Source organism: Aethalodelphis obliquidens, unplaced genomic scaffold (genome assembly GCF_003676395.1).
Source record: "Aethalodelphis obliquidens isolate GAN/ISIS:26980383/991018 unplaced genomic scaffold, ASM367639v1 scaffold72, whole genome shotgun sequence".
In the NCBI taxonomy this organism is placed as follows: domain Eukaryota; kingdom Metazoa; phylum Chordata; class Mammalia; order Artiodactyla; family Delphinidae; genus Aethalodelphis; species Aethalodelphis obliquidens.
The window spans coordinates 4,036,312-4,050,299 of record NW_020838016.1 but is presented as its reverse complement, the minus strand read 5'-3'; the positions used below and the strand labels follow the sequence as shown (position 1 = coordinate 4,050,299).

The following is a 13,988-nucleotide window of genomic DNA, read 5'->3' as shown; positions in this document are numbered from 1 at the left end:
AAGGTGAAGAGAAATGAACAGAGCCTAAGAAATGTGTGAAACAACATCAAGTCACCAAATTTGTGTAATGGAGTCCTACAAAAAGGAGTGAGAGAAGGAAAAGGAAGGAAAAACATTTTAAGATTTGCCAAAAACGTCCCAAATTTGATGGCAAATGTTAATCCACAGGTCCAAGAAATTTAAGAAAATCCAAATAGTATAAACACAAAATATCTACCTCTAGACACAGGGTAGTCACACTGTTAAAAGCTAAAGACAAAAAATATTGAAAACTGTAAGAAAAAAAATAACTCATGTGGAGGACAACAGCAATAGGATTAGCAGTTGACTTATCAGAAGTAGTTAAGCCCAGAAGACAGTAGAATGACAGTCACCAAAAGACAACAAAATTGCCAACCAGGAATTCTAAATCCAGTAAAATTATCTTTCACGTATGAAAGTGAAAATAAAAACATTCCCATATAAACAAAGATTGAGAGACATGTTAGAAGACCTGCCTTAGAAGAAATACTAAAAGAAGTCCTTCCAGCTATAAAGAATGGAAACTCTAATCCACAGGAGGAAATAGAGAGTACCAGAAATGGTAAATATGTGGGTGGATATAAAAGGCTGTGTAGGGCTTCCCTGGTGGCGCAGTGGTTGAGGGTCCACCTGCCGATGCAGGGGACACAGGTTCGTGCCCCAGTCCGGGAAGATCCCACATGCTGCGGAGCGGCTAGGCCCGTGAGCCATGGCCGCTGAGCCTGCACGTCCGCAGCCTGTGCACAAAAAAAAAAGAAACAAAAACGAGGGGCCCGAATACTAAAAAAAAAAAAAAAAAAAAGGCTTTGTATAGTATATTTTTTTTAATTTTTAAAGAGACATGAGATTATTTAAAGCAACAATTATAGCACTGTAGTATTAAGATTATAATATATATAGATATGTGAGATAGCACAAATAAGGGTAAAGGAAATAGAACTCTCTTGGAGTAAAATTGCTGTATTTTGCTATAATTAATTCATTATTAATCTGAAGTTAGTTGTAATAAGTTGAAGAAGTATATTGTAATCCCTAGAGTAACTACTCATACCTAAAAAAGGGGAATGAAACCAACAGAGAAATTGTAATAGCACACTAAAAAATGTTTAACTGCAAAGAAGGCAGTAAAGGATGAAGAGAGGGGAGAAAAAAAGACATAAGATATAGAGATAACAAATAGTCCAATGGCTGACATAAATTTAACCATATTAAACATTACATTAAATACGAATATAGGGAAGACTCCAAAAAGTAGAGACTGAGAAAACAAAGGACTGGGTATGAAATGATAATAAGGAATTATTGTTTAATTTTGTTGGAGATGCAAAGCTTAATTATTCTTGCATCTCATCTGTTAGAGACATAATTAAATATTAGGGGTGAAATGATATAAAAAGAACTTGCCTTAAAATGCTACAGAAGACCATTGTTTCGGGGTGCTCAAGGAGAGGGGATTCACAGCACCTCCTAAACTAGCTCCAGAGACAGGTGCAAGCCGCGGCTATCAGTGCGGACACCAGACACACATGAAACGCTAAGGCTGCTGCTGCAGCCACCAAGAAGCCTGTGTGCAAGCACAGGTCACTATCCACACCTCCCCTCCCAGGAGCCTGTGCAGCCCTCCACTGCCAGGGTCCTGTGATCCAGGGACAACTTCCCCAGGAGAGCACAGGCGCACCTCAGGCTGTTGCAACATCATGCTGGCCTCTGCTGCCGCAGGCTCACCCCACATTCCGTACCCCTCCCTCCAACTGGCCTAAGTGAGCCAGAGCCCCCTATCAGCTACTACTTTAACCCCACCCTGTCTGAGCGAAGAACAGACGCCCTCAGGAGACCTACACGCAGAGTCAGGGCCAAATCCAAAGCTAAACCCCAGGAGCTGTGCAAACAAAGAAGAGAAAGGGAAATCTCTCCCAGCAGCCTCAGGAGCAGCGGATTAAATCTCCACAGTCAACTTGATGTACCCTGCATCTGTGGAATACCTGAATAGACAACGGATCAGCCCAAAATTCAGGCGGTGGACTTTGGGAGCAATGATACATATATTTTTTTCCTTTTTCTCTTTTTCCGTGTGGCTCACAGGGTCTTGGAGCTCCAGCCAGGTGTCAGGCCTGTGCCTTTAAGGTTGGAGAGCCGAGTACAGGACACTGGTCCACAAGAGACCTCCCAGCTCCACGTATCAAATGGTGAAAGCTCTCCCAGAGATGTATATCTCAACGCTAAGACCCAGCTCCACTCAATGACCAGCAAGCTACAATGCTGGAAACCCTATGCCAAACAATTAGCAAGACAGGAACACAACCCCCACCCATTAGCAGAGAGGCTGCCTAAAATCATAATAAGGTCACAGACACCCCAAAACACACCACCGGACACGATCCTGCCCACCACAAAGACAAGATCCAGCCTCATCCACCAGAACACAGGCACTAGTCCCCTCCACCAGGATGCTGACACAACCCACTGAACCAACTTTAGACACTGGGGACAGACACCAAAACAACAGGAACTACGAACATGCAGCCTGCGAAAAGGAGACCCCAAACACAGTAAGTTAAGCAAGATGAGAAGACAGAGAAACACAGCAGATGAAGGAGCAAGGTAAAAACCTACAGACCAAACAAATGAAGAGGAAATAGGCAGTTTACCTGAAAAAGAATTCAGAGAAATGATAGTAAAGATGATCCAAAATCTTGGAAACAGAATGGAAAAATACAACAGATGTTTAACAAGGACCTAGAAGAACTAAAGGGCAAACAAACAGTGATGAACAACACAATAAATGAAATTAAAAATTCTCTAGAAAGGATCAATAGCAGAATAACTGAAGCAGAAGAACGGATACGTGACCTGGAAGATAAAACAGTGGAAATAACTACTGCAGAGCAGAATAAAGAAAAAAGAATGAAAAGAATTGAGGACAGTCTCAGAGACCTGTGGGGCAACATTAAATGTACCAACATTCAAACTACAGGGGTCCCAGAAGAAGAAGAGAAAAAGAAAGGTACTGAGAAAATATTTGAAGAGATTATAGTTGAACATTTCCCTAAGATGGGAAAGGAAATAGTTAATCAAGTCCAGGAAGCACAGAGTGTCCCATACAGGATAAATCCAAGGAGAAACATGCCAAGACACATATTAATCAAACTCTCAAAAATTAAACACAAAGACAAAATATTAAAAGCAGCAAGGAAAAAGCAACAAATAACACACAAGGGAATCCCCATAAGGTTAACAGCTGATCTTTCAGCAGAAACTCTGCAAGGCAGAAGGGAGTGGCAGGACATATTTAAATTGATGAAAGGGAAGAACCTACAACCAAAATTACTCTACCCAGCAAGGATCTTACTCAGATTCGACGGAGAAATTAACACCTTTTCAGACAAGCAAAAGCTAAGAGAATTCTGCACCACCAAACTAGCTTTATAACAAATGCTAAAGGCACTCCTCTAGGCAGGAAACACAAAAGAAGGAAAAGACCTACAATAACAAACCCAAAACAATTAAGAAAATGGTAACAGGAACATACATATCGATAATTACCTTAAATGTAAATGGATTAAATGCTCCAAACAAAAAACATAGCCTGGTTGAATGGATACAAACACAAGACCCATATATATGCTGTCTACTAGAGACCCACTTCAGACCTAGGGACACATACAGACTGAAAGTGAGAGCATGGAAAAAGATATTCCATGCAAATGGAAAACAGAAGAAAGCTGGAGTAGCAATTCTCATATCAGACAAAATAGACTTAAAGACTATTACAAGAGACAGAGAAGGACACTACATAGTGATCAAGGGATCAGTCCACGAAGAAGATACAACAATTTGTAAATATTTATGCACCCCACATAGGAGCACCTCAATACATAAGGCAAATGCTAACAGTCATAAAAGGGGAAATCAACAGTAACACAAGCATAGCAGGGGACTTTAACACCCCACTTTCACCAATGGACAGATCATCCAAGATGAAACTAAGTAAGGAAACACAAGCTTTAAATGATACATTAAAGAAGATGGACTTAATATTTATAGGACATTCCATCCAAAAACAACAGAATACACTTTCTGCTCAAGTGCTCATGGAACATTCTCCAGGATAGATTATATCTTGGGTCACAAATCAAGCCTTGGTAAATTTAAGAAAGTTGAAATCATATCAAGTATCTTTTCCAACCACAACGCTATGAGACTAGATATCAATTACAGGAAAAATTCTGTAAAAAATACAAATACATGGAGGCTACACAATACACTAAATAATGAAGAGATCACTGAAGAAATCAAAAAGGAAATCAAAAATACCTAGAAACAAATGACAATGAAAACACAACAACCCAAAACCTATGGGTTGCGGCAAAAGCAGTTCTGAGAGGGAAGTGTATAGCAATACGATCCTACCTCAGGAAACAGGGAACATCTCAAATAAACAACCTAACCTTACACCTAAAGCAATTAGAGGAAGAAGAACAAAAAAACCCCAAAGTTAGCAGAAGGAAGGAAATCATAAAAATCAGATCAGAAATAAATGAAAAAGAAATGAAGGAAGCAATAGCAAAGATCAATAAAATGAAAAACTGGTTCTTTGAGAAGATAAACAAAATTGATGAACCATTAGCCAGACTCATCAAGAAAAAAAGGGAGAAGGCTCAAATCAATAGAATTAGAAATGAAAAAGGAGAAGTAACAACTGACACTGCAGAAATACAAAGGTTCATGAGAGATTACTACAAGCAACTATATGCCAATAAATGGACAATCTGGAAGAAATGGACAAAGTCTTAGAAAAGCACAACCTTCTGAGACTGAACCAGGAAGAAATAGAAAATATAAACAGAAAAATCACAAGAACTGAAATTGAAACTCTGATTAAAAATATTCCAACAAACAAAAGCCCAGGATCAGATGGCTTCACAGGCAAATTCTATCAAACATTTAGAGAAGAGCTAACACCTATCCTTCTCAAATTCTTCCAAAATATAGCAGAGGGAGGAACACTCCCAAACTCATTCTACGAAGCCACCATCACCCTGATACCAAAACCAGATGAAGATGTCACAAAGTAAGAAAACTACAGGCCAATATCACTGATGAACATAGATGCAAAAATCCTCAACAAAATACTAGCAAAGAGAATCCAACAGCACATTAAAAGGATCATACACCATGATCAAGTGGGGTTTTTCCCAGGAATGCAAGGATTCTTCAATATAGGCAAATCAATCAATGTGATACACTATATTAAAAAAGTGAAGGATAAAAACCATATGATCATCTCAGTAGAGGCAGAAAAAGCTTTCAACAAAATTCAACACCCATTTAGGATAAAAAAAATCCCCAGAAAGTAAGCATAGAGGGAACTTTCCTCAACACAGTAAAGGCCATATATGACAAAACCACAGCCAACATCGTTCTCAATGGTGAAACACTGAAACCATTTCTACTAAGATCAGGAAGAAGACAAGGTTGCCCCTCTCACCACTATTATTCAACATAGTTTTGGAAGTTTTAACCACAGCAGTCAGAGAAGAAAAAGAAATAAAATAAATCCAAACTGGAAAAGAAGAAGTAAAGCTGTCACTGTTTGCAGATGACATGATACTATACATAGAGAATCCTAAAGACGCTACCAGAAAACTACTAGAGCTAAGCAGTGAATTTGGTAAAGTAGCAGGATACAAAATTAATGCACAGAAATCCCTTGCATTCCTATACAGCAATGATGAAAAATCTGAAAGAGAAATTAAGGAAACACTCCCATTTACCATTGCAACAAAAAGAATAAAATACCTAGGAATAAGCATACCTAAGGAGACAAAAGACCTGTATGCAGAAAATTATAGGACACTGATGATAGAAATTTAAGATGATACAAACAGATGGAGAGGTATACCATGTTCTTGGATTGGAAGAATCAACATTGTGAAAATGGCTATACTACCCAAAGCAATCTACAGATTCAGTGCAATTCCTATCAAACTACCAATGGCATTTTTCACAGAACTAGAACCAAAAATTTAACAATTTGTATGGAAACACAGAAGACCCTGAATAGCCAAAGCAATCTTCAGAAAGAAAAACGGAGCTGGATGAATCAGGCTCCCTGACTTCAGACTATACTACAAAGTTACAGTAATCAAGGCAGTATGGTGCTGGAGCAAAAACAGAAATATAGATCAATGGAACAGGATAGAAAGCCCAGAGATAAACCCACGCACATATGGTCACCTTATTTTTGGTAAAGGAGGCAAGAATATACAATGGAGAAAAGACAGCCTCTTCAATAAGTGGTGCTGAGAAAACTGGACAGCTACATGTAAAAGAATGAAACTAGAACACTTCCTAACACCATACACAAAAATAAACTCAAAATGGATTAAAGACCTAAGTGTAACACCAGACACTATCAAACTCTTAGAGGAGAACATAGGCAGAACATTCTATGACATAAATCACAGCAAGATCCTTTTTGCCCTACCTCCTAGAGAAATGGAAATAAAAATAAAGCAATGGGACCTAAAGAAACTTAAAAGCTTTTGCACAGCAAAGGAAACCATAAACAGTACGAAAAGACAACCCTCAAAATGGGAGAAAATATTTACAAACGAAGCAACTGACAAAGGATTAATCCTCAAAATATACAAGCAGCTCATGCAGCTCAATATCAAAAAAACAAACAACCCAATCCAGAAATGGGCAGAAGACCTAAATAGACATTTCTCCAAAGAAGATATACAGATTGCCAACAAACCCATGAAAGGATGCTCAACATCACTAATCATTAGAGAAATGCAACTCAGAACCACAATGCGGTATCACCTCGCACCTATCAGAATGGCCATCATCAAAAAAATCTACAAACAATAAATGCTGGAGAGGTTGTGCAGAAATGAGAACCCTCTTGCACTGTTGGTGAGAATGTAAATTGATAGAGCCACTATGGAGAACAATACGGAGTTTCCTTAAAAAACTAAAAATAGAACTACCATACGACCCAGCAGTCCCACTACGTGGCATATACCCTGAGAAAGCCATAATTCAAAAAAGGGTCATGTACCACAGTGTTCATTGCAGCTCTGTTTACAATAGCCAGGACATGGAAGCAACCTAAGTGTCCATCGACAGATGAATGGATAAAGAAGATGTGGCACATATATACAGTGGAACATTACTCAGCCATAAAAAGAAACGAAGTTGAGTTATTTGTAGTGAGGTGGATGGACCTAGAGTCTGTCATACAGAGTGAAGTAAGTCAGAAAGAGAAAAACAAATACCGTATGCTGACACATATATATGGAATCTAAAAAAAAAAAAAATTATGAAGAACCTAGGGGCAGGATGGGAATAAAGATGCAGACATAGCCAGTGGACTTGAGGACTCGGGGAGGGGGAAGGGTAAGCTGGGAGGAAGTGAGAGGGTGGCATTGACATATATACACTACCAAGTATAAAATAGCTAGTGGGAAGCAGCCGCATAGCACAGGGAGATCAGCTCGGTGCTTTGTGACCACCTAGAGGGGTGAGATAGGGAGGGTGAGAGGGAGGAGATACGGGGATATAGGTATATGTATAGCTGACTCACTTTGTTATAAAGCAGAAACTAACACACCATTGTAAAGCAATTATACTCCAATAAAGACATTTAAAATTTTAAAATGCTATGGAAGAAAAAAACCTTTAGGAAAATTGATGAAACAATAATGACAAAATGAGTGTTTTTGAAATTTTCCAAAATAAAAGTTTTAAGAATATGTTATGTCCCAATTTTGAATGACAGCCCCTTCAGGCTAATTTCTTATTATTTTGACATGTCATCATTTTTTGAATGCTTTCTTTCAGAGCAAAATGTCCCAGTCTCATTTTCTACCTTTATTGCTTATGTTAGTTATCTATTCCTGCGTAAAAGAAATTACAGTAGTGGTCCCTTACCCATGGTTTCTCTTCGCACAGTTTCAGTTACCAGTCAGCTATGATCCAAAAATATTAAATGGAAAATTCCGAAAGTAATCTGTTGATAAGTTTGAAGTTGCATGTTGTTATGAGAAGCATGATGAAATCTCATGCCATCCAGCTTTGTCCCTCTCCATCCTGCCCGGGACGTTGAATCATACCATTGTCCAGTGTATCCCACCAGTTAGTCACTTAGTGGTTGTTGTAGGTCATCAGATTGACTGTCACAGTATTGCAGTGTTTGTGTTCAAGTAACCCTTATTTTACTTAATATCGCCTGAATGCCCAAGAGTAGTGATGCTAGCAATTCGGATATATCAAAGAGAAGCCGTAAGTGCCTCCTTTAAGTGAATAGGTGAAAGTTCTAGACTTAACAAGGAAAGAAAAAAATCATATGCTGAGTTTGCTAAGATCTTCGTTAAGAATAGATTTCTATCTGAAATTGTGAGGAAGGAAAAAGAAATTCCTATTAGTTTTGCTGTCACACCTCAAACTGCAAAAGTGATAGCCACAGTGCTTGATGAGTTCTTAGTTAAGATGGAAAAGGTGTTAAATTTATACAGGATATTTTGAGAGAGAGAGAGAGACCACATTCACATAACTTTTATTACAGTATATTGTTATAATTGTCCTATTTTATTAGTTATTTTTGTTAATCTCTTACTATGCCTAATTTATCAATTAACTTTATCATAGGCATGGTTTTTTTTTTTACATCTTTATTGGAGTATAATTGCTTTACAATGGTGTGTTAGTTTCTGTTTTATAACAAAGTGAATCAGTTATACGTATACATATGTTCCCATATCTCTTCCCTCTTGCGTCTCCCTCCCTCCCACCCTCCCTATCCCACCCCTCTAGGTGGTCACAAAGCACCGAGCTGATCTCCCTGTGCTATGCGGCTGCTTCCCACTAGCTCTCTACCTTACGTTTGGTAGTGTATATATGTCCATGCCACTCTCTAGCTTTGTCACAGCTTACCCTTCCCCCTCCCCATATCCTCAAGTCCATTCTCTAGTAAGTCTGTGTCTTTATTCCTGTCTTACCCCTAGGTTCTTCATGATATTTTTTTTCCTTAAATTCCATATATATGTGTTAGCATACGGTATTTGTCTTTCTCTTTCTGACTTACTTCACTCTGTATGACAGACTCTAGGTCCATCCACCTCATTTCAAATAGCTCAATTTCGTTTCTTTTTATGGCTGAGTAATATTCCATTGTATATATGTGCCACATCTGCTTTATCCATTCATCCGATGATGGGCACTTAGGTTGTTTCCATCTCCGGGCTATTGTAAATAGTGCTGCAATGAACATTGTGGTACATGACTCTTTTTGAATTATGGTTTTCTCAGGGTATATGCCCAGTAGTGGGATTGCTGGGTCATATGGTAGTTCTATTTGTAGTTTTTAAAGGAACCTCCATACTGTTCTCCATAGTGGCTGTACCAATTCACAGTATATATAGGGTTCGGAATGATCTGCAGTTTCAGACATCTGCTGGGAGTCTTGGAATGTATCCCACATGGATAGAGGGGGACTACCATACTTCAAAACTTAGAGGCTTAAAGTATTCATGGTCTCATATAGTTTCTGTGGGTCAGAAATTTGTGAGTGGCTTAGCTGTTAATTTGGTTTAGATTCTCTCATAGGGTTGCACTTAAGATGTTAGGCAGAGCTTTAACCTCTGAAGTCTTGATAGTAAATTTGCTTCTTCCATAACAGTTCTTTCACATGGTTGGCAAGTTAGTGTTGATTGTTGGTAGGAGGCCTTAGATCCTTACCATGTTGACCTCTCAGTAGGACTGTTTCAAGTCTGCCAGCCTCCCCCAGAAGGAATGGTCCAAAAGAGAGTAAGGTGGACACTTGTGTGTGTTTTATGACCTCAAGAGTCATACAGTATAATTCCCACAATATTCCTTAGATTACACGTCAGCCTTATTCATTTTCAGAAGAGATTATATTAAGGGCATGAATACCAGGAGACAATGGTCAATTGGGAGTCACCTTGTAGGCTGATACTACATTACCCTAGCACAGGAATCTCCCACGAGCCCTTGTTCCTTTTGATATAGAGTAATGTGTAAAGATCAAAATCTTGTTACTAGGGTTACTCATTGTCAATTGGTTATCATTTCTGCTAGGCACCATTCGTACACAGAGCTAAGAAATATATATATTTCTATATATATACACATATGTTTAAATCACGCATTCATATTTATATTTCTGACTTAAATTTAGCATAAGAGGGTTTTCACCTCTTTACTTTTATGTTTTCTATTTTTATTTTTTGGACATATGTAAAAAATTTACATAGTTAAAAAGTCAAAACCATGTTAAAAAATATATATATATTTAGAGATGTCTTTCTTATATACCTCCCTCTACACCCCTTTGCTACCTACCAGTAACCATTTTTATTTGTTTTTGGTCTATCCTTCCAGTGTTTCATTCTGCAAATATAGATGAATGCATGCACACGTACAAATATGTGTATTCTTATTCTCCATTCTCCTCCGTTTCAATCTCCTGTCTCCTACAAAGAATAGCATACTTTATATGGTGTTCTGTGCCTTACGTTTTAATTTAACAGTATATCCTGGGTATTACTCCATAACTTTATTTGGAGAGCTTCATTTTCTTATGGCTATATATGATCTATTATGTGGATATAATATTGAGAGTCTTTTGGGTCAGTCTTTTGCTGGAAATAATGTGCAGCAAATAATAGTGTGTCATTTCGTACTTGTACCAGGTGTGTTGGTGGGGTAGATTGCTAAAGTGGGACTGCTTGGGGCAAAGGAAAAATATGTATACAATTTTGTTGGATATTGGCAAATTCCCCTTCATAGGTATTATGCCATTTTTGCTGTCCCATCGGAGATATTGTGAGGATTAAATGAGTTCATGTGTGTAGAGTGCCTGACACAATGACCGTTTAATCAAAATAGCTGTTACCCTAAAGTCCACATCCTTAGACCTTTCCTACATTGTCAAATGAATTTCAAGACTTCTCAATATCCTGCATACATTTCTAGATACATATTTCACTTTACATGTAGCCCCTTTAATTGCATTGTGCAGAACTAAACATGGCACTTGGTGGTAGATCATTCCAAAATGTTTACTTTATATGTTTAAGAGGTTGAAAAGCAACCTGAAAGAAGAATCAGATAGGAGGCCCTATTCTTTCATACATTCTCAAACATTGGGGTTTACATTTATAAAGTGGCAATTTACATTGGAATGTTTCTGTCCCATAAAACCATTCAACATTATGATGGTAAATTCCTTCAAGATAATAAACTGCAGAATACTTTGGGAAAATAATTATCCTAACTGAGCCTGCATTTTAGTATTTTATTTTTGGAACCACCTATAGTTTAGCTAGTTGAATACAGGCTAAGGTGAAGGGCTCTAATCTGTTCAGTGATCACAGGCTGTACCCCTCTGTCTTGATTATTGCCTAACAGATTTATGGCTTAATTACAAGAACAATCAAATATAAATGAGTCCAGAGACATCGTTAGTATATGCTTTAAAAATAAGTGAAAATTTACTAGCTGCTGATGGTATTAAAAAAGGATTACTTGCTAAAGTACGTTTAGAATAGTTTATTTAACCTAGGGGAGATAACTGTTAACATATTGAGATTAAAACTCTAGAAAAATTATTTCTCCATTGGTTCCAGTATTTTTATATTCATAACTGGTTTTTTAGAAATGTTTTTGTTTTTACTTAAACAAGTAGTAACTTATCTAAAATAAGTAGCTATTTAATAAAGTAATAGTAATAAAGTAATTTGAATAAAACTAGATACATTTATTTTAGTAGTTTGTTAATAAGCTTTTCTGAAAATTCTCTGTTATATTATCTGCCAGTGCTTCATCATCTTTGTAACATTCTAGATTTATAAATTAGTACATGACACTCTTCTTTGCCCATTTAAATTTATTTCTAGGTGCTAACTGCCAAAGAAAGGAAAACTCAGATTGATGATAGAAACAAATTGACTGAGCATTTTATCATCACACTGCCTATGTTGCTATCAAAGGTACAGTTTCATTTACAGTTTTGTGATAATATGCCACTGAGTTTGCTTATTACACTGTACTATTAAAGTAGTTACTTTGTTTTCTTTGCTTCTCCTTCTAGTATTCTGCAGATGCAGAGAAGGTAGCAAACTTGCTACAAATCCCACAGTATTTTGATCTAGAAATTTATAGCACAGGTAGAATGGAAAAGGTAAGACACTATAAAATTGAAATTCTGCTATTATAGTCAGTTTTATTAACTGAATTATTTTATTTTCATGTAATATATAGGCTTACTTGTTATATAACAGATGCTTTTTTTAAATTTTTGTTAATCTAAATATCATAGTTTTTCTTTTTTTCCTCCTCAGCATCTAGATGCTTTACTAAAACAGATTAAATTTGTTGTGGAGAAACACATAGAATCAGATGTTCTAGAAGCCTGCAGTAAAACCTACAGCATCTTATGCAGTGAAGAGTATACCATCCAGAACAGAGTTGACATAGCTCGAAGCCAACTGATTGATGAGTTTGTAGATCGATTCAATCATTCTGTGGAAGATCTATTGCAAGAGGTCTGTTTTAAAGTTAATGTGTACATATAATGATTTTGGCTAATAATTTTTCAAGGTAGCTGAGTTTTAAATTGTTTCCATTTTAAAATAAAATCTAGTAGAATTCTCTACTTTCAAAACTTAGCAGCATTATTGCAGTTGTTCATTTTATGAAGATCAGCCTCAGTTACACTTCATTTTTATTTTAAAAATCTGTTTCATAAAAGACAGACTTTTTTTTTCTCTTTTAAAAAAGGTCTGACTTTCTTAAGTCATTTTTTCATTTTCTATTCCTGGGGCCTAATTTGCATTTTAATATTATTGAACTATTACGTACTAATGAATAGAACATAAAAATTGTGTGCTTATAAAGGATAGCTGCTTACCAGTGGTGTGCCTAAGATAGCAGCAAGCAACTCCAACTGGTTATTTTTATAATTATTTCTGTGATTCCTGTCTCTTGCCCTCTCCTTTCAATCTATGTAAGGCAATCTGGAATTCCCACAGCTTTGTATGTCCTGACGGCCAGGCTGATAGGATTTACTTTTAATCCATGTAATCAGTTTTCCCCTACTTTAATTTTTAATTTTAACTTTTAATTTTTTTCAACCATTTTTTGATTTTCATTGTGATTTTGAAGTTGCAGATGTAACTGACAATCAGTAAAATCTTTGAAATAACCAATAAAATCTTTAAACTACCTATCCTTTCACTCAGCAGTTTCAAGGAATTTATCCAAAGGTATTAATCAGAAAATTGTACGAAGTCACATTTATGACATTGTTTAAAATGCAAAAGTGGTTATTTCTGGGTGTTGGGCTTATGGGTGTTTTTTACTTTTTGTTTTTTTTTGCTTATTTGTATTTTCTCATTTATCAACAGTGAATATATACTATTTATATAATAAAAAAGAATTTTTCTTTAGGCAGTAAGTATTAATAGACTTCCATGTGAATTTGAGGGTGAGTAAATTTATGGTATTAAGGTACTGTCTGCTGTTTTTTTTATAGGGAGAAGAAGCTGATGATGATGATATTTACAATGTTCTTTCTACATTAAAGCGGTTAACCTCTTTCCACAAGTATGTCATTTTATTTAAAGTAGATTTAATGAATAACCTATATTAGTCAACATAAAACAAACTGATTTTAATGTTTAACATCCATGTAACACTGGGAAATTTTAGAGAAATATTGAGATGTTGTGATGTTTTTATTATTCAGATTTCCTACAGATAAATTATGAGTTTTTATTATAATTTGATTACTTAAGGAGTAAGATTTATCATTCAGTGTAATGAATGTACACTGTACACTGTAAAAGTTTAAGATAATCAGTATAATTAACAAATTAGATGGGCTTATTCTGCAAGCTAGAGTTTTTAAAGGTATAATTTTCAGTTGATAGCTCTTAGAA

General features: G+C 36.5%; 1 protein-coding gene across 2 annotated transcripts in view; it reads left to right on the top strand.

The window, feature by feature from the left end:
• STAG1 (STAG1 cohesin complex component) overlaps positions 1-13,988 on the top strand; it is a 431,541-nt gene that overhangs the window by 361,027 nt on the left and 56,526 nt on the right. For both annotated transcript variants that reach the window (XM_027091619.1, XM_027091620.1), the window contains 4 exons: positions 11,946-12,038; positions 12,140-12,229; positions 12,390-12,593; positions 13,583-13,653. In XM_027091619.1, coding sequence (XP_026947420.1) covers positions 11,946-12,038; positions 12,140-12,229; positions 12,390-12,593; positions 13,583-13,653 — 458 coding nt within the window. The remainder of the gene's footprint in view (positions 1-11,945; positions 12,039-12,139; positions 12,230-12,389; positions 12,594-13,582; positions 13,654-13,988) is intronic.